This window comes from Crinia signifera, chromosome 9 (genome assembly GCF_055691185.1).
Source record: "Crinia signifera chromosome 9, ASM5569118v1, whole genome shotgun sequence".
In the NCBI taxonomy this organism is placed as follows: domain Eukaryota; kingdom Metazoa; phylum Chordata; class Amphibia; order Anura; family Myobatrachidae; genus Crinia; species Crinia signifera.
In genome coordinates this window covers 122,633,066-122,659,622 of record NC_139225.1, presented here as the reverse complement: position 1 = coordinate 122,659,622, position 26,557 = coordinate 122,633,066, and the positions used below count along the sequence as shown (strand labels likewise).

Here is a 26,557-nt window from a genome sequence, read left to right as displayed (position 1 = left end):
ATGTGTATCTGGAGCTGCTGCGGGCATATAATATGTATCTGGCACTGCTGGGGGCAAATCATGTGTATCTGGTACTGTGGGGGGCACATATGTCTGTTAATGTTGGGGCATATTATGTATATCTGTCAATGCGGGGACATATAGGGGGAAATTTACTAAAGGAAATTTGTAAAAAAAACTAGGTGTATTTGTATCCAGAAATACACTTATTTTTTACATTTACTATCCCGAAAATACGGCAATTCGTAGTCGTATTGATAGCACATCAATACGACTACGAATTGCCGTATTTTCGGGATAGTAAATGTCAAAAATAAGTGTATTTCTGGATACAAATACACCTAGTTTTTTTACAAATTTCATTTAGTAAATTTCCCCCTTAATGTGTATCTGGCACTGTAGAGCAAGGAGCTGTACTTGGTGTACTGTGTGCAAAGGGCTGTACCTGTCGTACCACGTGCAAAGGGCTGTACCTGGCGTAATGAGTGTAAGGGGCTCTATCTGGCATAATGTGTATAAGCGGCTTTACCTGGCGTAATGTCTAGGAGCGGCCATTGGCATAATTAGAATTTTGTCTCATTCCGTGGTGGATAATGTGTATAAGGCATATATGGTGAAGTACACTACACTTAAGGACAAGCCCCTTTTTAAGTGACCACGCCCCTTTATAGTCGACCACACCCCTTTCCCAGTAACCACATCCCTTTTCCCAGAGCGCGCGCGCCTAAGGTGCGCGCATAATCATTACATTTACACTTCGACCAATGTATGTATATAGCATCTAAAATCTCCCTCATTTTGCTTTTCAAAAGTAGGCAAGTATGCCCTCTCCATGAGGGAGAAAATGCTCTGTTTCCCTGGTATCAATTACCTAGTTCACCACAGGTGCTGGCAATCATACATTACCAGGGAGTCCAGGAACAGAGCATTTTCTCCCTCATGGAGAGGGTCAGGTAGGCAAGTATGTATCCAGACCTGGAGCACGGTGACAGTCCGGAGAGACACTTTAGAGGTAAAAATACTATTTGTTTTACCTGGATTGTGACACATATTTAACAATTTTGAAAAAGTAGCTGTAGTTTTGCAAGGGTTAACGAGTCTTGGGCCACAAGTTTTACAATTGAAATCAATAGAGGGGGGTCATACATATGACCCAAGTGAAATTTTCCTGACCCAACACTGGTTTGAACATCAAAAACGCAGGCAAAGTGGGAACATACATCATTTTGAATAAGTAGCTGCAGTTTTACAAAGATAACAAGTCTTGTAAATAGTCTTATCTTGGATAGAACTGTTATCTGATTTTGATTATTTATTTTTTTTAGCTCCATTAATATATTAAAGTATAATTCTTTCGGTACTTGTTTCCTAGCACGGCTCCAGCAATTTTAATTGTAGGCATCGGGTCGGAAAAATCAGGTCGATCGCATCGCATGCAACCAAATCGCACGCGATGCGATCGACCCGATTTTACATTGGCCCCCCAGACCCCAATTTTCATTGTATACCCACCCTGATGGGTCAAATGTCCCCCATTGTTAACGCCACCCCCCGAAGCGTGGCGAGCGTAGCGGTACGCGTCCTCCGACCTTTTCATACCCCCACTATCCACGTCAGCGTGGAGTTGATTTTATATAGTGTGGCGAGCGCAGTGATTTTACATAGGAATTTAACATTGAATACAATGCTTACAATGTAAAATCGGGTCGGTCGCATCGCATGCCATTATAATGGCATGCGATGGACCTGATTTTACATTTGTCGGGAAAGCTTAAAAAAAGCCCGAAATCGGGTCGGTCGGGTCCCATCGCATACCTTAACTTAAGGTATGCGATGGGACCCGATGGGCGCCGTGTTAGGAAACAAGTACCATTCTTTCAATTATAAGTGACTGTTTCATAAAATATGTATCACATTTTAGTCAAGATTTTGAAGGCCTGTGACATCAACCACCCACCCCCAGTAGGCATCTGCTGGATAGTGTACCCTTGGGGACACCCATAAAACACTGATCGTTTCCATGGGCAAGCCCCATTAACACCGCCATCCACCCCAGTCCCCCAAACATCAGAACGGGGCCTAATTCACCCCATTTTGAATTAATCAGAATTAGGCCCTTGGTTTGCCAATGGACAAAACCATGTGCACTGATAGAGGGTGATGTAACATGTGCAGAGATAGTTTGATTTGGGTGGGGTGTACTTCAAACTGATATCTATATTGCAGTGTAAAAATAAAGCAGCCAGTATTTACCCTGCACAGAAACAAAATAACGCGCTCAAATCTAACTCTCTGCACATGTTACATCTGCCCCACCTGCAGTGCACATGGTTTTGTCCGTTAACAAACCAAGGGCCTGATTCTAGTTGACTCGCTAAGCAGCAGTTTGCCGCGTTCGCATAACCCTCCCTGTACGAGCGCCACGGAGACTATGCAAGTCTCTGAAGGCACCTGCACAGAAGCCCTGCATGAGCGAATATGTGAATGGCTTCAACATCGGTTCCCGTGTGAACACACAGAGGACCGAGCCAGCAAGAAAAAAAGCCCCAAATGTGCTTTGCAAACCAACCTGAATCAGGGCCATAGTACAGATCTGTACTATATAGTCAAAATATAATGTGTTTTGTTTGCCGAGCAATTCAATCGAAACGGGATCTAATAGGAAGCCAAGCACACCATGTGTACACTACTTTAGACTTGTTAACCCTTACAAAACTGCAACTACTTATTTAAAATGGTTAAATATGGTGCATGTGGCCACTTTGCTTGTCTTTTTTATGCCCAAATCATTGTTGGGCCAGGCAAAGTACACTTGGGTGATATGTAAGTGACACCCCTCTGTTGACGTCATGTGTAAAATATGTGGCCCAAGACTCATTAGTCCTTGTAAAACTGCAGCTACTTATTCAAAATGATACATTATTATGTCTCCGTGACCACTTTTCCTGTGTATTTCATGCCCAAATCAGTGTTGGGCCAGGCAAAATACACTTGGGTCATACGCTAGTTATACCACTCTGTTGGTTTCAGGAGTCATATTTGTGGCCTAAGACTTGTTAACCCTTGAAAAACTGCAGCTACTTATTCAAAAGGATAAATGATCCATGTGCCCACCTTGCCCACGTTTTTGATGCCCAAATCAGTGAATAAGAAAGAAGCTAAGTTTCAGCCTCCTACACTACTTATTTCCATAGACTACTAGACTCGGGCATCATCATCATCACATCCCTTCCACTGATTGGCTGACTCGAGATCACGCTGCTTCTTGCACTAGGTGTCTGGTATATGTAGTCCCGCCCTCATTCCCCACATGTGTGAGCACAGCGACAAAAAACTGCAAATCCCAGAATACGCCGGAACAACATATAAACATCCCCCATCCTCGTCTACATACAAGCAACAGCAGCGCGCACTGCCCCATCCTAACTCCGGCACTTCCTCCAACCCAGCGTGAGCGCGGCCAGGTATGACCGGGAGGACTGTCCCCCCCCCCCCTGCACACTCACAGGAGAATGTCACCAGGGGACATCTCTGTACAGCTCCCATCATGCTTTGCCAGGGTCTGCCTAATAATAACAACACTTATGGTGTCAGTGGGAGCCCCCACAGACCCCTATGCCCCGGGCCCTGGCATCACAGTTTTGTAGTGCCTGGGGGCAGCTGGTGCTATTAGAAAGTTACCCTCCTGTCCTGGGTCTGCCACACTGCACATTACACAAGACTAGTGTAGTGAGTGATGGGACAGTGGGGTGATCTCCTTTATACATTCTTATGTCAATATATTATTTCCTGACTATTTAGTCTGGTGCGTACACATTATACGATAATCGTTTTCAATATAATCATGCATGTTGTCTAGTAAGTAAGCACTATATTCAGGGCCGGCGCCACCACTAGGCAAACCTAGGCATTTGCCTAGGGCGCCGGCCACTGGAGGGCGGAAAATGCCGCCCGGGTACCTTTCCTAGCTACGGCGCTGTCTATTTAAAGCTGGCGGCGGAGGCAGCGGGGGTCCCTGCAGTCTATTAAAAATCACGAGCGCTATCCGCCGGGCTATGCGGAAGCGCTTCTAGTGTGAAAACTCTGGCAGCCAATCAGCGTGCTGCCAGTGTTTTCACACTAGAAGCGCTTCCGCATAGCCCGGCGGATAGCGCTCGTGGTTTTTAATAGACTGCAGGGACCCCCGCTGCCTCCGCCGCCAGCTTTAAATAGACAGCGCCGAACGCCAGGTACCACCCCTACCCCACCCCACCCGACCCCCCCCCCCCCCCCCGCACCGGGGCGCCCCCAGCCCGACTCGCCTGGGGCGCTCCGGTGCCTTGCACCGGCCCTGACTATATTGTTTATGACGTGTACGCCCGCAGGTCTTTAACAATCAACACCCCTTTCCCGCCCCTGTTGTCTATAAATTGTCACTTCCTGTATGTTCAGCGGGGGTCGGTTGATGTCACTGAACGACATTTTTTGCTATTTCGTTCAGTGTGTATGCGCTATATCGTTTGTCTGGGAATTCCGCAGAAACCACTCATACTATCGTATAGTGCAGTGTTTGTCAACCACTGTGCCGTGGCACCCTAGTGTGCCTTGAGCTGTTCTTAAGTGTGCCCGCAGATGATCTAGAGATGGCCAAACTAGTTTACAGCCACCACCAGTTCAACTGTTATTTACTGGTCTCTTCTTTTCATGTAAAGAGCCAATGTATTTTATTTTTGTTACCAGTGTGATTGTTTTTTTTTTTCCTGTGGGGATATAATGGTGTGCTTTGGCAATTTCAAAATCGTATCTAGTGTGTCGCAAGGTAAAAAGGTTGAAAATCACTGGTTTAGTGTGTAAGCACCTTTTAGGTGACACATTTCTATCTTGTCTACCTATTTAGTTACATATATCAGCAGGCATATTTATGCACATATCTTGCAGCATGAAACCACATAATAGACTCTTATCTAAAAATGACTGTACAGTGGAAATGGGTAACTTTTTGGAAAACCAGAGCAGGAGACTGCTGGCTATTGGGGAGGCTTACATATTATTAAGTCAACCTGTATTGGTCGACATGTATTAGGTTGACATGCATTCAATCGACATGAAAAGGTTGTCATGAAGTTTTTTTTTTTTGTGTCTGTTAACGTTGTGTTAGTGTATTCGTCATGCTTCAGGCAATCATCGCAATAAGTAAGCTAACTGTACCTTAGTTTTAGATCAGTCTTATATTTGTATGTACTTTTTTTTACACCCAAAACTCATGCATTGTTTGGGCGGTAATCAATCTGTGCTGATATTTCGCACAGGGGGATGTATATCGGTACTTGCCTATTTAATGCTGAGCAATTTGATGATTTAAAACTAGCATTACAAAACAAAAAGCGAGAGGTGATGATGGCTTATGTCAGGAAGGATGCAAGGATCAATGGGTACTTGTGTATTATCACGGCGCCCATCGCATACCACTAAATAAGGTATGCGATGGCATGCGATTTTCCCGTCAAAACACAAAAATGTACAATTAAATATCGCATCGCATGCCAGTACAAGCACCCTGATGGGTGCATACAATGTTAAATGCCCCCCCCCCCCCCATTGTCCACGCGACCCCCACTATGAACGGCAACCCAAAACGTAGCGAGCCCGCGAGGGGCGGTGGTACGCGTCCTCCGACCTTTTCATACCCCCACTATCCACGTCGATGTGGAGTTGATTTTAGATAGTGTGGCGAACGCACGCGGAGTACGAGCCCGAAGCGTGGCGAGCGAACGCGGAATACATGTGAAGTCATCCACGTCCCCTCGCGGGGCTCGCCACGCTTCGGGCTCGGTGGCTCACTGAGCTCGTCACACTGTCTAAAATCAACTCCACGCCGATGTGGATAGTGGGAGTATGAAAAGGTCGGAGGACGCGTACCACCGCCCTGCGCGGCCTCGCTGCGCTCGCCACGCTTCCGGTTGGCGTTGACAATGGGGGTGCATTTAACATTGAAAGCACCCATTAGGGTGCTTGTACAATTAAAAATCGGATCGCATCGCATGCGGTTATATCGCATGCAATGTGATGTACTAAGATGAACATTGTGGGTGCCGTGATAATACACAAGTATTGATCAATGTACAAGGCCGATATACTAGTATTGGATTGTTAAAACATGTCCAATCCGTATTTCATGTACTGTACTAACTATATGTATGTATTTTATGTCCATTGTATCAGTCTTAAATGTTTGTTGATGCTGTAATGTAACCATATATTTTTGTTTGTTTACAATATATTGCCACCTGGCTGTTGGATATATAATTTAGGCAGTAGACTGTTGAATCCATCTTTAGCAGACTTGCTGGAGCCCCACTTCGAAAGTTGCCTTCAAGTGATTTTATGGACTGAAAGGGGCCATGGGAAACCCCAGGAAAATGATAATGTGGTACAAGTTTAAGATGCAACGGTTATCTCTGATGCCCCTTTTTATATCGCAACATGCAGGGTCGCACCGGGACTTTGAAACGGTTCTGTCCCAGTGCGACCCTGCATTTTGGTTTGTTCACATCCTCTCAGTAAACCTACAATATTGCCGGTTCACTGGGGCGGGGTAGGAGGGAGTGCTTAAAGCTGGCGCTGCTCCAAGAACTGCCTTCTCCATTGGTGTGAACGAGAAACGGGTCGCTCGACACGATTAACTTCATACCGCAAAGCAACATGGCAATGAACCGGTAAGAACTCTTTTTACCAGTTCGTATTGCCGTATTGCTACCGGTTTGCGGGACCTGGTAACCCCTTTCACATCGCACCAATTACCGGGTCGAACCGGCATGAACCCGGTAATTAGGTGCGATGTGAAAGTTGTATTATGGGAGGACAGTGATCTGTGGACTGTGCCTACTTTATGGACCAGTTAAAAGCAGTACATTGAGTAAAGTCCATGCTGTGTGGCTCAGCGGTCTTACTTGCTTGTTTTAGTGACTAGGTTAATGATACAAGAGAGGTATAGGTGAGTATGTGATGAGTCCCCTGGCAATTGGTCATTTTTTGCTAGTATTATGGTCTGTTTATGCTTACACATAACAGTATGTAATGCACATTCACCCACTACTGGGCAGGTGATTAATTTAGCCTATTGAGGTACTGAGAAAGCCATGGGCGACACTGTAGGCTGCCTTTTTTTCCCCCCCAGACATTAAATGCTGTCTTTTTTTAATCTCTATTATCAGCAGACACTCAGTCCTCTTGTTTGTTTTCTCATGTTATACACAGGTCTTCAACCTGTGGCCCTCCAGATGTTGTGGAACTACATGTCCCAGCATGCCCTGAGGTTTTTTGGCATGCTCTTATAGGAAAAAATGTGGCAATGCATGTTGGAACATGTAGTTTCACAACATCTGGAGGGCCACAGGTTGAAGACCCATGTATAGAATTTCCATGTGCTTTCCATTGATCTCATCTGTTATCATTCACAGTCTCCCGAGTCTCACTAATGATTACCAAAATGAACACGAAGCAATTGACTGAAAAGATTTTGAATCACGCTCTGGGGATCATCTATTTACTGACTGGAGAGGTGAGTTTACTATGGGGAGGTCATAACCGAAATTGTCTCATAGACGGGTAGAAGAATATGCTGTGACCATAGAGGCCTTGTGTGCAAGGGTATGCGTCATTAGGTTGATGTGCGTTGGGTCGACCAATGAGGTCTGCACATGAAATAGGTCGACGTGGCTAATGCGACAGGATTAGAAGGTTGACATAAGCATTAGGTTGACTTGAGGTTTTTTTTTTCCACTTTTCTTGTCCCAAATGTTGACATAGTCGACATGGACTCTGTCAAAGTGTACTGCGTCCTCACGTATGAGCACCTTGCCATTGTCGACCTAATGCTTGTGTCGACCTTCCAAGCCTGTTGACCTTAGCCTTGTCAACCTTAGCAATGTCAACCTAATGACCATATACCTATTATAATTGGTTCACAACAAAAGAGTAACACTTAGCAACCAATAAGATTTGTGTGTGTGTGTGTGTGTGTGTGTGTGTGTGTCTAATAAATTCCATGTCCGGTACACATGCATCTGACATGTATTCTCATCCTGTAGGAATATGTGGTTATGAAGAAGACTTCCCCACACAGCACCATGCACCTGTTGACTGGAGAGGTGAGTATTGCTGGGGATTGTCATTATGATATTCTGTTGGACACCATTAACCTGACTTTTTTTCATATCTCCACAAAGTATCTCTATGTGACTTTGTCTTTGTCTGCAATTTGGATTTAATGTAGTTGATCCCCATACATAATAAGCCACATTTGTCACTCATGTCTTATGGTGTCATTGCTGGAGAATGATAATGCTCAATGTCACCAGGAAGAGGGGAAGTTATGACGGAAAGTGTTTCACTTTGTTCCTGTCCGCAGCTACAAACTGAATTTCTACTTCCTTATTGTCAAGTAGATGCCAATAACTGTACTATGGATTTAGCCCATGTACACACTAAATGATCTCTGCCAACACTGATATTGGGGAAGAGGGTGACAATGCTGCAGCCGTGGAATAGCCGCCGTAAAGGAGGACCCATTCAGTACTTTAGCATATTTTAATTATATTTAGTCTAAAATTGGCTTTATTGAAAGATTTAAAATAAATTGTATCAAAGCCTAATATTTTTATGACGCATTAAAACATGGTTGATAAAGGTTTCTCATACATAGCAATGTTTCATAGTATTGTTATAACAAACAACATTACCTTTTTTGTTTTTCTTTCAAAGTTTAATGGAAAAAAATTGGTTTAAACTAAAAATATTTTTATTTTTTTAAACCTGTTTATTTCCCAACCCTGTCTTGCACACGTTTAGGCTACCGTTAATTTTCATCAGGAGCCAATTAACGTACCAGTATATTTTTGAAGTGTGGTGGAAACCCACACAAGCGCAGGGAGAATATACAAACTCCATACTGTTTGGTCCATGGTGCTATTAATGCTGACCGTTATACCATTCCTGCAGTATATTGCACATGCACGGTCTGTCCTGATTCTATTCAGAATGAGATTTTGCAAGATCTTGAGCAGGTGTATTGAAGTTGACCAGGAGTAATAATGGATTGTATCAGCACAAAGTTTATAACTTCAGGACTCGCAGGGATCGCTGATTGGGAGTCTTCACTCTCCCCCACTCTGGCAGGCGACCTGTTAGTACATTTCAGTGTACTTGCTTTCTGTGGCAAAGCAGGCAAGGCTTTAGCAGCAGGATATATGCAGTAATAATGGGGCAGATGTATTAAGCCTGGTGAAGAGATAAACTGGAGATAAAGTGGAAGGAGATAACGCACCGGCCAATCAGATCCCAACTGTCATATTTCAAACACAGCTGATTGGCTGGTGCGTTAACTCCTTCCACTTTATCTCCAGTTTATCTCTTCTCCAGGCTTAATACATCTGCCCCACTAATAGATCTTTTCTTTACATTTTTATGTTTTAGTAAACCTAGTAACTTGTATGAAATACGTAAATCTGCATCCCTGTATAAGTCCTACTAGTAGATGCTGTCTGGCATGGATATAATAACAACTTTATATGTATACTGTATAGGAATATATATTTGTATTATTTTTTTTTTATGTGATTCCGCAGGTAATGGACTTAAGATTGACAACTGTATATTTTTATGCCCCTGAATGGTATTACTAAACTAATTGAGCACTTGCCACTATCTATATGTGTATCTTAATACGTTACCAAATCTATCCTGAAATAAAACTTATTGCCAGCAAAACCAGTGCAGCACAAAGCTATGAATATGCGTTTGGTTATAGAGGTGTCCTTTTTCTGTAGAGGTTTAGGAACAGCTTCCTGTCTGTGTGTGTGTGTTTTAATAGGATGATCTATTTTAGGTACCTATAAAATGTGGCGACATCTCCATCTATTTCTCCATGGAGGAATGGGACTATATAGAAGAACACAAGGACCTTTACAAAGACGTCATGGTTAAAAATCACCAGTCCCTCAGCGCAGTGAGAATGCAGGCAGAACAGAGCCCAGGTGATCTATGTTTACTAGTATAAATACTGCGTTGCGGAAGAGGAATAAAGAGTGTATTGCACAAACTTAAGGAGCCCACACACTGTAAGATTTAAAAAAAAAAAAAAAAGATATGGCCGTTTCCAACCAATAGTTTAAAAACTTACCATGTGTGGGCTTGATGACGATCCGATGCAGGTGCCCACGGGTCATTTATCGAGCCTGCTGATCCCTTTAGCAGGCGGCAAGATGACCGACTCATCCTGCAGAATCATGGCCATGTTCCATGTGTAGGCATGATGAACGATGTGGCCATGTCCTGGCACCTCCCACGCCCCCCAGCGCCGGCAGGCATACAGAGAGGTCTGCCGCGGGCAGGAGTTTTAAAAACTCAGTTTCAAATGAAAACGGCGGCTGCTGAAAGAGCTATCTTTCAGCCAATCAATGAGTTTTGAAATCTCCTGCCCGCCACAAGGCCTCTCTGTCTGCCGTCATCGGAAGCAGGTGGGGGGGGCCAGAGGGGGAGCCCGAACACCCCTGATCATGGCCACAAAGAACGATTGAGTGTGTAGTCAAGATCAGGGGTGTCCTGGATTTCAATAGAAATTGGCTAGATATCTGATTGGATCCAATATCTATCTATGTGTGGGCACTTTAACATTCCCGGCTACGGAGATGCCTGCAACATAAATGTTGTTTTATGTTTTACATTTTCCCATAAGACAAATACAAACGATGTAAACAAACTACTAGAAAGTGTTTTTTTTTTTTTAAATAACCTTTATGCTATATATCACTGACGTAGATATCTTCGAAGACATCTGACCATCCCAACCAATCCTATCTTGCGTTGTTACTACTGTACATTGTTGCTACAATCTGTGAAGCAGACCTTATCTGTAGCGGTGTCACATTAACGTACAAACTAAAGTATGTTTTACAACATTTTAAAGCATTTAACCTTTTCCAATAACCTCCCATAAATTAGGCAGTTCCACTTTTTGTCCTGTTAAGTCACCCCCTGTATTGTACACTTCAGTCAATGTACACGAAACATTGGTTATGTCCACAATCAGAAGAATAGAGGTACACTCTCTATTACATGTAGTTGCTGTCCTTAATTGAGCTGGTAATGAGGGTGAAAAAAACCTGTTTATAGGATAAATATAATAGGGTTTCAAACTGGATCCTGTGGACCCCAAACAGTGCAGGTTTCATAGGTCTCCTTACAGAATCGCAAGTGAAACCATTAACTTCACCTGTGGATCTTTAAAAATGTGTCAGTGAGTAATGAATACACCTGCTGACCTAGAAAACATGAACTGTTTAAGGTCCCAAGGACTGGTATAAATAAAGAGAAGCACCTATTAATGTAGTATAAAATACCCTGTCCTCAAATCACAACCCCTAAAGGATTATTTGTTTATTATGTAGCCTCGCTCCTAGCGCTGGGTACACACTGGAGTGAAGGGGATTCATTCCAGTGTCAGCCCAAATTACCTTTACACACTGGAGTTATGTTAATGAACGACTAACCATCACTGTTCTGTCCTTCATTAGTATGCATGGTGTTGCTAGCGATATCGTCAGGTTTGATGTGCAGCTCATAGAACCAGAAAATCTCCTCATGTGACCGTGGTAGCGCACATATCGCTAGTTCACACTGGGCAATAAAGGGCATATGCCATTTCGGACCTGCCTGACCGGATGGTATATCGCTCAATGTCACCCAGTTTAAATTTGGGTACACACCTAAAGATTTATCAGGGATATCTTATCCCTGATAAAACATTGGGTGCGAAAAACTTCCTTCTTTTTTTCCCCCAGATATTTTACCAATGTTTATCGTGCTATACAACTTGGATTTTCTGATAAAAAGCACAAGTTCAGGGAAACAGCATGTTTTCAGCCGTTGCAGCAAAACCATATCCCCGATAAGCTCCGGCATGGTCGGCTTATCGGGGCTAATTAGATCGCCTATTACCCGTGATCACTGGTAATGGGATATCACTGTATCTGTCTGGTCGGAACGAAAGTCTGCTAATGTATGGGAGCAAATGATGATAATTTGCATCTAAACACTGGATAACAGACAACGGCCATTCAGGCACATTGGTTAAGTCAGTTTGTTTTAAACCTTTATACCAACAATCGTCTGTTTCCAGAATTTTGCAGCTAATGGTTGATAGTCATATGCTCTCATACAATACCAAAATGTTTGATCCATAGAGACTTATTGAATACATAAATCTTTAGGTGTGTACCCAGCTTAAAGAAAAAGAAAATAGATGGGGAAGCGCTAGAAAAAATGATTTCTGATAAATTGGGTATCACAATAATATATTCTTTCTTTTGTCAAATTAAAATATAATATAATTAAACACACAGTAAATATTTATAAAAAAAACTGAAAGAAAAGGCCAAATGACAATAGCAAGTGTCATTTGACCTTTTCTTTCAGTTTTTTTTATACATATTTACAGTGTGTTACAGTTATTATATTTTAATTTGACACAATAAAAAATATATTATTGTGATACCCAATTTATCATAATTTTTTTCTATCGCTCCACCATCTTTTTCTTTTTCTGTTACTCATATAAGGGATTTGACATCCCCCTGTGGGAGCAGCTAAGCACTACACCCAAGTAGGCGCCTGTTACATTTGCATAGCCGCAAGGCTTGTAAATATATTTCTATTTTATTGTTCCCAGCTTAGTCTTCTTGGTATGAAATGTTGGGAGGTAAGTATTTCCCCAATATTTTAATATAACAAGTAGAATAACAATAGCGTGTAACACGTTATTGGAAATTCCAAACCGCATACTAGAAAATAGTAGTATTTTTGCTTACGTGATTTATCTGCCTTGAATTCCCAATTGGATGGTAACTTTCATTATACTCTGGAAAGAAAGCCCTGTTTGTATTATATTGCCTTAAAAAAAAAGGGGTTTTGTATGGGAGCACGCAAAAAAACAGGCTTACAGGCGGTGTAAACACAACCATTTGAAATGTCCCAGGTCGTGAGACCCGGCGTTTCTACTTAGGTAGCGAGCCGCGTTGAACACAAGTTCAACCCGGCTTGCTGTGCAGTGTGTAAAGGGGTAAGCTGAGTCGATGGGACCCGTTCACTACAATTGAAAAGTCGGCGTTGGAAGATGCTCTCATCTCCCAGCGCCGGCCCAGAAACCGCCCACGGTGACACACCGATAAACTTGTAACTAGTGCATTTAGTGTACCATAAAAGTGGGCTGTATGCTAGTCCAGCCCTAGATAAGCACATCCCAGCATGCCTTGCCACAGTTTTACCATACCCTAATAGTAAACATGTGGCAGGGTATGCCAGTCCTTTCAGTTTAACAAAGTTGGCCTGGCCTGGCCTGTGCGAGTCTAATTACTGTGACTGCTGCATAAGAAGGAGAGTTGGAACTTTGTTCATATAATACCATAGTTGCCTGTTTTATTTTTTATTATTTAAGCCACGTCCCCGTTACAGCAAATTCTGTGCTTCTTGGCAAAGTTCAGCAAAGCCTGGTGCTTTTTTCACTTTGGAATGCTAGTCTCTTTATACTTGGATATGTTTTTTGTTTTTAAAATGCTACACTATTCGCCATTTGTCCTTCTTGGTTTTCTACTAATATTTGTGTACAACCCAAGTGTATATGGTTCTACAGTGTACCCTTTTCCTGATTAAGTGCTTATCGTTCTGTTCTATTTTGGAACTTGCAGATTTGCAGGAGGAAGATGTAGAATGTGTATCGATTAAGGACACAGAAGAGGATGCCAACAGTAAAGAGGATATTGAGCATAGAGCTCCTTCTCCAGATATTCCCATGGGTGAGTGGCAACTAGTTGACAATTACTGTTGGTGTCCAGGAATCCAAAGCCCGGACTTCGTGCCACTGCTCTGTTGTACCCCTTTCACATCGCAACTAATTAACGAGTACAAGCAGGTTTCTTGCCAGTAATTAGTGCGTTGCCGTGTTGCTGTGCGGTATAAACGGGTAGAGCGACCCGTTTCCCGTTCACACTATGGAGGAGGCAGCACTTGAAGCAGCGCCAGCTCTAGGCACTGCCTCCTCCCCTACCCCCGATGATGTGCCGACTCCCAGCCGCGCCCCTGAATGATGTCAGCGAACCATAAATAATGCCAGTTCGCTGAGGGGATGTGAACATTCCAAAATGCAGGGTCATGCCGGGACTGAACCGTTTCAAAGTCCCGGTGCGACCCTGCATTTTGCGATGTGAAAACAGTTTGAGTAAGCAGTTATGTCACTGTCCCCAGTTCCTGGACTCCTCCACCTCTAGTTTTCTGCCCTCTACTGGACAACCAGTATCATCCGTTAATATTGTGCAGTCTCCCAGCAGCTATAAGAATGTCCTGTACACATTTGGCAGTTACCAGGGGAAGAGAAAATAGCTATGCCAGTGGGGCTGATGAGATATTACAGACAACACAATTTCTCCTACAATGCATGCATGGAACATAAAATTTCCATAAAGTAGGGAGATATACATGCTATTTCATCACTTTTGTTTTTTGTGATTGCAGCGATCAATCGCCTGGTGAACAATCTGTATATCCAGGATTGACCTAGAAGACCAGTCATTTATTATATGTATTTTTATTTTAAACTTAAGAGCAGTGTGTACCATACGGACACTCTGGCACTTTTTTGGCGCCAGCAAAAAATACAAAACAAACTTGCTTTGGCCTACAGCAGTTTTTGCTCACAAATTTGTCTAGATCTTACTCCATTAGAGCCAGGTTCTCAACTTTAGTCCCACACAGTGCATGTTTTGCAGGTCTCCTCACAGAATCACAAGTGAAATAACCGATTCTATATTAATTAGTATAAGACAAAGGGCCAAGAAGGAAGGTATCAGAGTGTAGGAAGCAACAGTGCTGGGCCAGTAAGATGGCAAACTTGTAACTTGTTTGAGTAAGTGCACGATACATCAGATTTCATATAGTAAAACTTGTTTATTAGATTCTGAATAGGAGTATATACTGTCCTACTGTCTTTGGTTCCAGTTTTTAGATCTACAGTGTCTAGACCAGTGGTAGCCAACCCTAGCCCTCGAGAGCTACCAACAGTTCACATTTTCCAGACAACCTAGCTGCTGCACAGCTGCACTCATTAATCACTGACACATTTTAAAAGATACACAGATGGAGCTAATTAGCTCACTTGTGATTCTGTGAGGAGACCTGCAAAACATGCACTGTTGGTAGCTCTCGAGGACTAGGGTTGGCTACCCCAGGTCTAGACTGACACAGTCAGAAGGTTGACAGAGTCAAAAGGTTGACGAAAAAAGGTAGACACATGAAAAAGTAGACATGATTTTTGTTTAAACCAGCTTGTTCTTACTTCACCATCCATGTTGACAGTCAGTGAGATTATAATAGTGTGCCGAGTGTATCGAGCCAAGCGAGGGTACTCGTTACTACCCTGTTTCCCTGATAATAAGTCCTACCTTTACTTCTGCAGAACAGTCCAAAATAAGCCCTACCACGAAAATAAGACCTAGCTAAATCCCCATTTTGCCCAGTCCCTGCGCTACACTACAATACTCCCAGCTCCGCCCCCGCAATAAAAGGATGCTGCTGTTAAAGATTTAACAGTGTCATCCAATCACAGCTGCAGCGCCTCACTCTCTCACAGTGAGCGCGCACCCTCCCCTCGTTTTCTTTAAATTACGCTGGCGTGTGGAATTCGGGGTATGGACACATGTGATGATGTTGTTGAAGAAGATGACATGCCCATTTTTGAATAAAGGTAGATTTTTTTGGTTACTTATCTGTTTATTGAAATTGCTGTCAATGTTAATTAAAATAAGACCTACCCCGAAAATAAACCCTATGGTGTTTATTGGACTGAAAAAAAAAAAAAATAAGACTGTGTCTTTTTATCGGGGAATTGCTGTATATTTGAGGGTCTATGTCAGGGGTGGCCAAACCTGTCCTCAAGATCTACCAACAGTGCATGTTTTCCAGGCAACCTGTGGATCTATAGTAGGAATGAATGCAGCAGGTTTGAAAATGTGACAGTCAGTAATGACTACAGCTGTGCACCAGATAGGTAACCTGGAAAACGTGGACCATTGGTAGATCTCGAGGACCGGTTTGGCCACCCCTGGTCTAGGTCAACAGTTGTCGACATTGACAGCTCAAAAAAAGGAAAAAACCATGTCTACCTTTTCATATGTTGACCTTTTGGGGTAGAACTACTGACTGTTTTTCTAATAATCCACAACCTGCCTTGGTGCAATCCATACAGAAACCCTATGGGAAGTGTTGATTCCTAAGTGTTCACTGTGGTAATAAACAAAGAACAACCTTTTGCTCTTAAATGTATGTTCTTAAACTTATTAAATCTAAACTTGTTAAATCTAAAGAGTTTTATGATCAGCATTGTACTGTATTGTACAGGTGAGGTTACTGACCACATGCTCAGTGTTGAGCAAGTGGAGGAGACTGATGAGGGGAATAATCTAAAGGAGGAGGAGAGAATCGCTGACATCACAGGTGAGCACTTACCATGGCTGCGCTGCATGTTGGAAATATCGCTGTCAGTCAGCCACAAACCAGTCCACCTTATCACTCCCCCAATTTGCAGTTGCCACATCACAAAGGGATGCACCTTTACTTGTAGTGACCTCCTGAATATTTAAGGAACATAAATTAAATAAAACCTCTGCCTGTTTTACATTGTATTTGGCAGCATTGTAAAGTCAGACCTTGTTTCCACTGTGCTCCCAAGCTATTGTTGTTGACATAAGAGCACTGCAGACAGTTTACTATCATATTACTGCTTCCCAGTGATTGCATTGATGTTACTCAGTACAAGGTCCAGCCAGTACTGTTGACTAGATAGTGCCATCATACTGTGAGTTCTCCACGTAAAAGCTTCACTCACTGCACCTTAGCCGTGATGGTAAAAAGGATAAGATATAGTTCTAAGAATAATGGCAATCCTGCATAATGCCATCTCTTTTTTTGCCGACAATTTCTAATAAAAATACCCTCAATAGATAATAGCCGCTGCAGTGTGTGTCACCCGCTCCAATCTCTTAAGATCTTTTTTAGTACTATTCCCGAACCAGACTACAATACAATGGGCCTTATTTTGGTTCATTCTTTCTGACAAAATCCTTCTTAGATGGGCAAAACCATGTGCACTGCAGGTGGGGCAGGTGTTACTTGTGCAGAGAGAATTAGATTTGGGTGGGGTTTTACTTCAAAGTGAGATCTATATTGCAGTGTAAAAATAAAGCAGTCAGTATTTTCCCTGCACAGAAACAAAATTACTCACCCAAATCTAATTCTCTCTGCACATGTTACATCTGCCCCCCCTGCAGTGCACATGGTTTTGTCCATCTAAGAAGGATTTTGTCAAAAAGTGTGAACCAAAATAAGGCCCAATATGACATAATGCTCTCAAGAACACATTTAGAAAACCTGATCAAATTTTCCTGGGAACATTTTGCTGCTCTAAGCGTTCTCAAAAAGAATAAACGTTGCTTAGCCTTCTTAGCCATCACGGTGATGTTTGAGGACCAAGCTAAACCATGTGGAATAATAACCCCTAATAGCTTAAACTCCGTCACCCTATCTTCCTCCAGGTTATCAATAGATAGATGCTCGAACTCCAACTTCCCACATAATCTAAATTCTATGATAGTTTCCTTCGTTTTATTTTTTTTATTTTTTTTTATTATTTCTTTATTGATTTTGCATTATAAGACATTATACCATACATTTGACCCCCCCCCCAATGTATAAAAACAGTTGCTTAGATACTTAAGCATCCTACAAACTATTAGCAAGGGTCATCAAAGGACAAAAACAATACACACATACCCACAAAGACAAACAGCGCCTGCAACAATTACCCTACGCCCACTATAAAAAGAGGAAAAAGAAAGAGAGAAATTTTTTTTTTTTACCCTTTCTCATCTACCACTCTATGTACTTTCCATAGTTCTCATCCAGCAGTTAATTCTCTCTTCACTAGTCAGTTAACAAATAATCCTAGGTTCCTCCAATTTACTCAGACTTTGTGTACCATTGTTGTCTTACCATCTTTATGTCTTACTTGAGATCTGGCTATGGAGGAAATGGACAACAGGTCCTCACTCGAAGTTATTCACAATAATATTCACGATAATATTCCTCGAGGGAAGAACATTCAGATATGGGAAACAAAGACAGTTGTGATTTCATAGCGTGTTACAATTTTGTGCATATTTGCATATAAATCTACTATTTTTCAGTGTAAAATCACACGTACCCATATATATACTTCTACATGCATGTTACGACTTTGTGCCTAGTTACCTCTTTATACATGTTCGTATAACGTAGAACCGTGCAAACCAGCGAGTATCCAATAACACTCGCAGAGTATAAATGACAGAGGTTGTGATTTCACACTTCCCCTCCCCTCCCTCCCGTCCCCCTCCCTCCCATTACCCTACTTCTTCCTAAATTTTGTTGTAAACTTATGTGCAATTAAGTGTTTTTACCCAAAACAGAAAAAAGAACAATAAAAAAAAAAAAAATATATATATATATATATATATATATATATATATATATATATATATATATATATATATATATATATATATATATATATTCCCATTATTCTAGATATCGTGAAATTATTTTTCCCTCAGCTAAGAGTCGTCTATATAAGACGCTCCTTTATAGTATGAGGAGTGAAACCATCTCCCCCAAATTAAGTGAATTTTTTTTATATTGTTCCTTAGAGAAAGACTTCCCTCTCGTGATCAAAAATCATATTGACCATGTTTATCCATTCCATTATATCTGGCGCATTCTTTGCCATCCAGGACCTAGCAATACACATTTTAGCTATTGAACCGAGATTAATGGCCAGTTGCCTTAATTCTGGAGAATTCCCTGGATTATGCCAAATGCCCAATATCAGGGCCTTAGGCTCTATCTCCTGATTCAGGATTCCCAATTCTAATAGAATGTCTCCTATGTCCTGCCAAAATTTCTGCACAAACTTACACTGCCACACTAGGTGCCAGAAGCCACAACCCCCTTCTTTGCATTTTGGGCAGGAGTCACCATTTTCTTGTGAGAACCTATTGATCTTTATAGGTTTAAAGTAAATGCGGTGTAGGATATTATATTGTATTTGTTGCGCCCTTACTGAGGCGGTTGCCAACCCAGGTATTCTAAGTGCCTTTTCCCAATCATCTTGGGTTAGTTCTGGGATATCCCCAATCCATTTTTCAAGGAGTTCATCTAGCTGATATTTTTGTGCTAGAGTGGATATAAATTTGTAGCACTTAGAGGTACATTTAGTAGTGCCTAGTTTCCTTATAAACTTTTTTATTGGGTTATCTTTAATTAATATGGGAGGCTCCTGCATATGCTTCTCAATAGCACTTCTCAGTTGCAAGTACCGAAAGAGCATATTATTAGGCAAATCAAACTCTTCTCGTAGTTGTGAAAACGGTTTAATTCTGTTTTGAGTTGTTATGTGCCCCATGTTTTTTATTCCAAAAGCTGACCAGACAGCAGCTCCTTGCTGTTTTTCTAGTTCCGTAAAGGAGGTTAACGAAGAGAAATTCACTTCTGGGTCTGTGTCCCTAAAATCCATTTCCTTACTCAACCATTTCCATATTTTAATCGCTTGATTAAGTATCTGAGGGTGATTTTTACGGCACCTATTAGTAAGAATGGCTTGCAGAGGGGAATGGCCAGGGGTGGCCTTATTGATTAGATTTAATAGCTCAGGGGATTGAGCCTGTTCATTAATCCATTCTCGAAGATGCACCCCTGGTCTAGGTCAACAGTTGTCGACATTGACAGCTCAAAAAAAAGGAAAAAAACATGTCTACCTTTTCATATGTTGACCTTTTGGGGTAGACCTACTGACTGTTTTTCTAATAATCCACAACCTGCCTTGGTGCAATCCATACAGAAACTCTATGGGAAGTGTTGATTCCTAAGTGTTCACTGTGGTAATAAACAAAGAACAACCTTTTGCTCTTAAATGTATGTTCTTAAACTTATTAAATCTAAAGAGTTTTATGATCAGCATTGTACTGTATTGTACAGGTGAGGTTACTGACCACATGCTCAGTGTTGAGCAAGTGGAGGAGACTGATGAGGGGAATAATCTAAAGGAGGAGGAGAGAATCGCTGACATCACAGGTGAGCACTTACCATGGCTGCGCTGCATGTTGGAAATATCACTGTCAGTCAGCCACAAACCAGTCCACCTTATCACTCCCCCAATTTGCAGTTGCCACATCACAAAGGGATACACCTTTACTTGTAGTGACCTCCTGAATATTTAAGGAACATAAATGAAATAAAACCTCTGCCTGTTTTACATTGTATTTGGCAGCATTGTAAAGTCAGACCTTGTTTCCACTGTGCTCCCAAGCTATTGTTGTTGACATAAGAGCACTGCAGACAGTTTACTATCATATTACTGATTCCCAGTGATTGCATTGATGTTACTCAGTACAAGGTCCAGCCAGTACTGTTGACTAGATAGTGCCATCATACTGTGAGTTCTCCACATAAAAGCTTCACTCACTGCACCTTAGCCGTAATGGTAAAAAGGATAAGATATAGTTATAAGAATAATGGCAATCCTGCATAATGCTATCTCTTTTTTGCCGACAATTTCTAATAAAAATACCCTCAATAGATAATAGCCGCTGCAGTGTGTGTCACCCACTCCAATCTCTTAAGATCTTTTTTAGTACTATTCCCGAACCAGACTACAATACAATATGACATAATGCTCTCAAGAACACATTTAGAAAACCTGATCAAATTTTCCTGGGAAAATTTTGCTGCTCTAAGCGTTCTCGAAAAGAATAAACGTTGCTTAGCCTTCTTAGCCATCACGGTGCTGTTTGAGGACCAAGCTAAACCATGTGGAATAATAACCCCTAATAGCTTAAACTCCGTCACCCTATCTTCTTCCAGGTTATCAATAGATAGATGCTCTAACTCCAACTTCCCACATTATCTAAATTCTATGATAGTTTCCTTCATTTTAGTCAAGTTTAACAGTAGGTTGTTTTCTCTACCCGAATTCACTAAGGTGCTCACTTCATCTCTGTAAGCCTTCTCCTCCCCATCCATAATAAGTCCTACAACCGTGGTATCATCAGCAAACTTTATTATCAAATTTGCATCCGCTTGCGGTTGACAATCCTAGGTAAATAGAGAAAATAAAAGCAGATTCAAGACACAGCCTTCAGGTGTACCTGTGCTGATCCTTACGACTGAGGACACAAGACCTCCTAGTTTTATTTGTTGAGGCATATTCTGAATAAACTTTCGAATTTAGGTTGTCATGAAAACGATGCCAAAGGACATATAACAAGCTATCTAGGTAGGGCACCTGTAATGGAGCTGTCTTGCCAAGTAGCAACAAAGAAAGACATGTCACCCCCTTATGTTTTACAGAAGTGGTAGTTGCGCTAAAAAAGGTAGATTCAGGTTGTGCAATGAATAAAGAATATAAATGTATTAATTAATAATAACACTTTAAAATTGGCTGTATAGCCTTATAAGGAATAAAGTAATGCAAAAATGGCTGCATTAAAATAAATGTATTTCACCTCAGTTCCTGCATTGTCCTTCTACTTTTCGGCCCAAAAGAATAATCTGTCCCAGTAGTTGTACCTTAAACTACTACTTTCAGATGGTAATTAGAGAGGTGGCATTCCTCCACAGATGGTTATGTGAGTCTGGAAGAGATGAAGTATGTGTAGTTGTGGCTCAAGTTGATCCTTGCAAATTTAAGAGGTGGCTTTTCTCCAAAGGACCGGTCGAAGGGCCTGATGGTATATACTGAGTACCAGGTACAAATGGTATTTGGGACCGGTGAGAGTCTGGAGATGTAAGATATATTTTCGGAAAAGGTGAGGTGAAGCGGAGCTTCCTATGCACCAGACTGACTCGTTTCGCTGCTACTGCAGCTTTTTCAAGGCTTGAAAAAGTTGCAGGAACGGCAAAACACATATGCTTGGATAGAGGAAAAATGGATGTACAATATTCTTATAGACACCTGTCATTGGGCACTTTAAAACAGCAAAACTTCTAACAATACTAACAAATTATTAATATTTATAAAAAAAATTGTTTACGTTTTTATTGACAGGTTATAGCAAACAATTCCAAATTATACACACATCATGTGCAAACTCAAAAATATAACATTTGAACAGAGTGTGAGACAAGTTAGACAACAATTCAATGTACAGTATATAGTTGTATGATAGTGTCTATTGAAATGTATTAGACTTCCTGATCTGAACCGCCTATTTTATGTTTAAGTTATGCCAGGTAAATATTTGACCAATATTTATAACATCATATTATATAAAGATTAAAATGGAGCATTGGCTTTTAGCACTTCCAACTTATACCATTCTGTGGATTGGAAACCTTTCCGGAGGGCTTCTTTCTTTAATGTTGATAGTGTTCGGACATATGGGAGCCAAATGTTCCATTAACCCTGTTGACCTATTGATTATATTGACAATATAGGGTGAAATGTAATAGAATGAAAGATTCAAAAAGTGAGAGATTTGGTAAGAAATCTCCAGTTTTTTTTAAAGCGGCAATCAATTTACACTGCAAAATCAAACAGGAGATTTCTTACCAAATCTCTAACTTTCTGAATCTCTCATCCTATTACATTTCACCCATTGTGTCTACCTATTGGCGACATAATTATGGTTGAAGTAAGGATCTACCCCTGGTCATACACAAACATCGGGTGGCATAGGTAGTGAATTAATTTGTACTGTTATTCTCCATTTATGAACTAACTGTATTTATTCTCATAGATGATTCTGTTGAGATGAGGACATTAGAAGAGTCTCACCAAGTGGTTGTCCCAGAAGAAGGACCTTTGCAGAGCTCCTATGTGCCACAAGAGTACCAGGAGGAAGAGTTTGACCCTAATTTTACTAATGAGTCTTACGATGTGGCAAATCTCATTTCTAGCTCTCTATGTGGTCATCCTAAACCATTCTCTCTGGATGAGAGGTTCATCCCTGAGAACAATTCATCGTGGGAAAATTTGCAACATTTGAAAAGAAAAAGCAGAAAACAAGACCTGCATTCCAAAAATGATTATATAGATTTAGAAACCATACATGAAGATGATCACGAAGATGAGTTTGACCACAATTTTGCTTACCAACCCTGTCTGTCTGTACTCCAGGAAACGTCCACCCCTTATATATGTGGAGAGTGTGGAAGATGTTTTATCTCTGAACCTTCCCTGGCAGAACACATGAAGAACCATTCAGTCGAGAAACCTCATCGATGCAACGAATGTGGGAGGGAGTTTGAATATCGATCTCGTCTCATAGTACACCAGAAAACTCACAGTGGGGACAAGCCCCATAAGTGCAGTGAATGTGGAAAGGACTTTAATTATAGGTCACGTCTTCTTGTGCATCAGCGAAAACACACAGGGGTGAAGCCTCATAAGTGTATTCAGTGTGGAAAACAGTTTGACTACAAATCTCACCTACTTAGACATCAGAGGACACACACATGAATGGGAAATATTTCCTTGCCCGTCTGAAGTGTCACTGAGGGGGGTCTCCTCTTGTTCACAATCGGCAGACTCTTCTCTGTATATGACCGATATATAAAGCATATGCTGAAGCACCGTATGCCATGCGAACCACGGAAATGAATACTTCCTGGTGGAGTTTATGCATCTTGAATGGCATTTGAGGAATAGAATAGGGATTTTGTCTGTGGATGAAGGTTTGCAGCCTCTGATTAATCTTGTGATCAGTCTTACAGTGGTAAATAGAATGACGGTGCTGATTTGATTCCAGAGTTCCTCAAAATCCAACAGGACACGTTGGCTGCGAGAACTTAGACCAAAAACGGACTTGGTTTACTAGCAGGTTGGACTTGAGAATTTGCAGTGAAAGCAGCAATAATCTAGTAGCTCAGAACTCACCTTTTTATACAAATATGCAACACAGTTACTGTACTACCCCATAAGCCAGGAGTGGGGAACCTTTTTTGTGCCAGGATCCGTTTGTATGGGGAAAAAATCCTTCGGGGCCATATGTAAATAGTTCTCTTACAAATTGTCCTGCTGCATCCGTCCCACGCCCCGGTGGCTGCGGCTGAATAGGGCTGACAGTCTCCGGCTGCTGTTGATTAAGAGGAATCTCGCGAGAATTCCCCTGTACTTGACTCCCGGAAAAGCCACCAGGCGGGTGGGCGGGCCACTCAGAACGGCTACGGGGCCCGCATACGGCCCCCGGGCCTGAGGTTCTCCACCCTTGCCATAAGCGATAGAAGTATGGAAGAAACAAGCAAACATGTATGACTCCATTTTATCTCTGTTATATGTAGAAGTCATCTTTGAAGTCGAGGGAAGATTTATAGGCCTTGCCCCAAATGAGAGGTATGGCTATATGGATCCAGATACTGTCTAGCCGTTGCCTTTCAAAATAAAAAGCCACCAATCCCTTGTAATGGTAAAGGGGGGAAACGGTTGCATTTTTTTTAAAGGTCTTTTAAAAAGTTTTATAATTTGATCGTTGTCTGTCTTTGGGTTTTCATGATGATGGTCAGTTTTGGGTAACCAAAGAACTATGCAGCGGCACATTCAGGCGTACCCAGGTAAACTTTGAGGAATTTACTGATGGTAATAAAGAAAATGCTCTTCATTAAGAAAAAAAACCTAAATGATAAAACCAAATTGACCGCTACTTTTCCTTAGCATACTATTCTTGAGGCATATACAATTTACAGCTATCGAAGAGAAAATAGCCTTTATTACTAGAATTACAGCGTTTTTTTTTTGTTGTTTTTCCTGCAGGTTAGGCCAGGGGAAAGTTTATTTTTTTTTTTTTTTTTTGTTTAAAAAAAAAAAAATTCAGGACTTTGTTCAGAACCCTTAACCCCTTCAGTCACAGGTTTTTATTACCATTTCACCCCTCCCAGGGCGGGTTTTTAAATGATGAGTTGATCATGATTACAAAATGTATTTAAGAATACAAGGTCGTTTTTCAGAATATTTTGCCATGAAGGCAGAGTACAGTGTATATAAGCAGAATTAAGCTGATCTACAGATCGATTGTCAGATCATGCTGGTTAGAACAAAAACCTGGTAATATCTGAGTGACAGTTTTTGGCAGTTTCCCAGCATTTCAAAGCAAATGGTCAACTGTAATTTGCTCTCATCCATTACCAGGGTTTTGTTCCAACAAGCCACATCGGACAATCTGTACATGTATGGCCAGCTTTATATAAACAAATTCTAATAATTTCTTCTGAAAGGCTAAATTCCTCTACAGATTAATCTTCCATAAAACTAAAGGTGCCCATACACGTTGCGATAAGCAACATGCAATGCGTGCTCCTGCAGGCATCGCATCGCACAGTACAAAAAGTATGTGCTGCACATACTTTTTGTAACTGCCCGCGCATCGCATGCAAAACGCATGCGTTGCGATGCGATCCGCCCGATAACGCAACGCATTGCACGCTGTTATCGCAACATGTATGGGCACCTTCAGAATTGCCTCAGAACATATTTCATTTGCTTTTCTTCTGCCCATTATTCAGCCTGATACTTTGTATTGCACACACTGCTGGCTGTGGTAATGATACATTTGGCTACTTCATAAAGATACTTTCAGCTATAATAATGGTGCACACTGAGCAATACTGTTGAAAAGCCACAAGATGGCACAATAATCTAATTTCTGAGGTCTCCTGATGATAAACTCGGTCATTTAACCCTTTCAGGTCCAACGTCTAGTCAGGTTCAGCAACCCTAGTGCTAGTAAAACCACCGAAGTGGTATCTTAAGATGTCAGCAGTACAATCAACAGATCGGAAGTATAAACCCAACGCATTTCCTCAAAACGTGACTTCATCAGGGGTGAATGTACAGTAAATTTGAGTGCTAAAACTGTCAGTCGTTCTAGATGCATTTCCTCATACGGGTATATTTCAACGGGTAATGTATGTGTCGATTTTGATTGTATGTATTAGTAATCCGCAGAAGTTGTTTTCTCAAAAAGACTCAATTAGTTAGAATCCTTTAATTTCCTCAGATGTAAGGAATGATCACCCTTTGACTGAATTAGGGATAGTCAGCCATGCCGTAGTCCAGACTGAGGATATGTTTACAGCAAGGCTTCCAAAATAGGATTCCTATTTAAGAAGCTCCGGATGTTTTTACTTTGGACAGTAATAGATATTTAGTCTACTACCCAATAGTTTATATTCATTTTAGGGTCCAATCTATTCTCTTTTGTCAAGGAAAATGTCCATCAAGTTTTTGCTGAAACAAAAATGTACATTTTTATTTTTCCCCCCCAATGGGATAATGCAGCAATCTGTAGCGTGCATTTGTTTAGTAATAAATGTCACTATTGTTGAAAATCAACCAACTGGATATGCTCCGTAGCATTGTGAACCCCTCGCTTTAGTACTCCTGAGTTGCTCAGAAATAGGGCAGCAGTCATTGAACATTGTTGTATTGCTCTCATTGTAAACAGAT

General features: G+C 41.4%; 1 protein-coding gene across 3 annotated transcripts; it reads left to right on the top strand.

The window, feature by feature from the left end:
• The first annotated feature begins 924 nt into the window (after nt 1-924).
• LOC146035917 (uncharacterized) lies at nt 925-24,570 on the top strand. 3 transcript variants are annotated; one of them, XM_083159630.1, is made up of 8 exons: nt 925-1,012; nt 7,440-7,540; nt 8,070-8,129; nt 9,866-10,013; nt 13,722-13,829; nt 16,426-16,521; nt 20,095-20,190; nt 22,854-24,570. In XM_083159630.1, exons 1-8 carry the CDS (start codon nt 964-966, stop codon nt 23,573-23,575), a joined length of 1,380 nt encoding a protein of 459 aa, XP_083015756.1. In that variant the 5' UTR covers nt 925-963; the 3' UTR covers nt 23,576-24,570. The 3 variants fall into 3 exon arrangements, with proteins under 3 accessions (XP_083015756.1, XP_083015758.1, XP_083015757.1); XM_083159632.1 differs by lacking the exon at nt 925-1,012 and adding an exon at nt 3,364-3,464; XM_083159631.1 differs by lacking the exon at nt 925-1,012 and adding an exon at nt 3,486-3,749.
• The last annotated feature ends 1,987 nt before the right edge of the window (nt 24,571-26,557 follow it).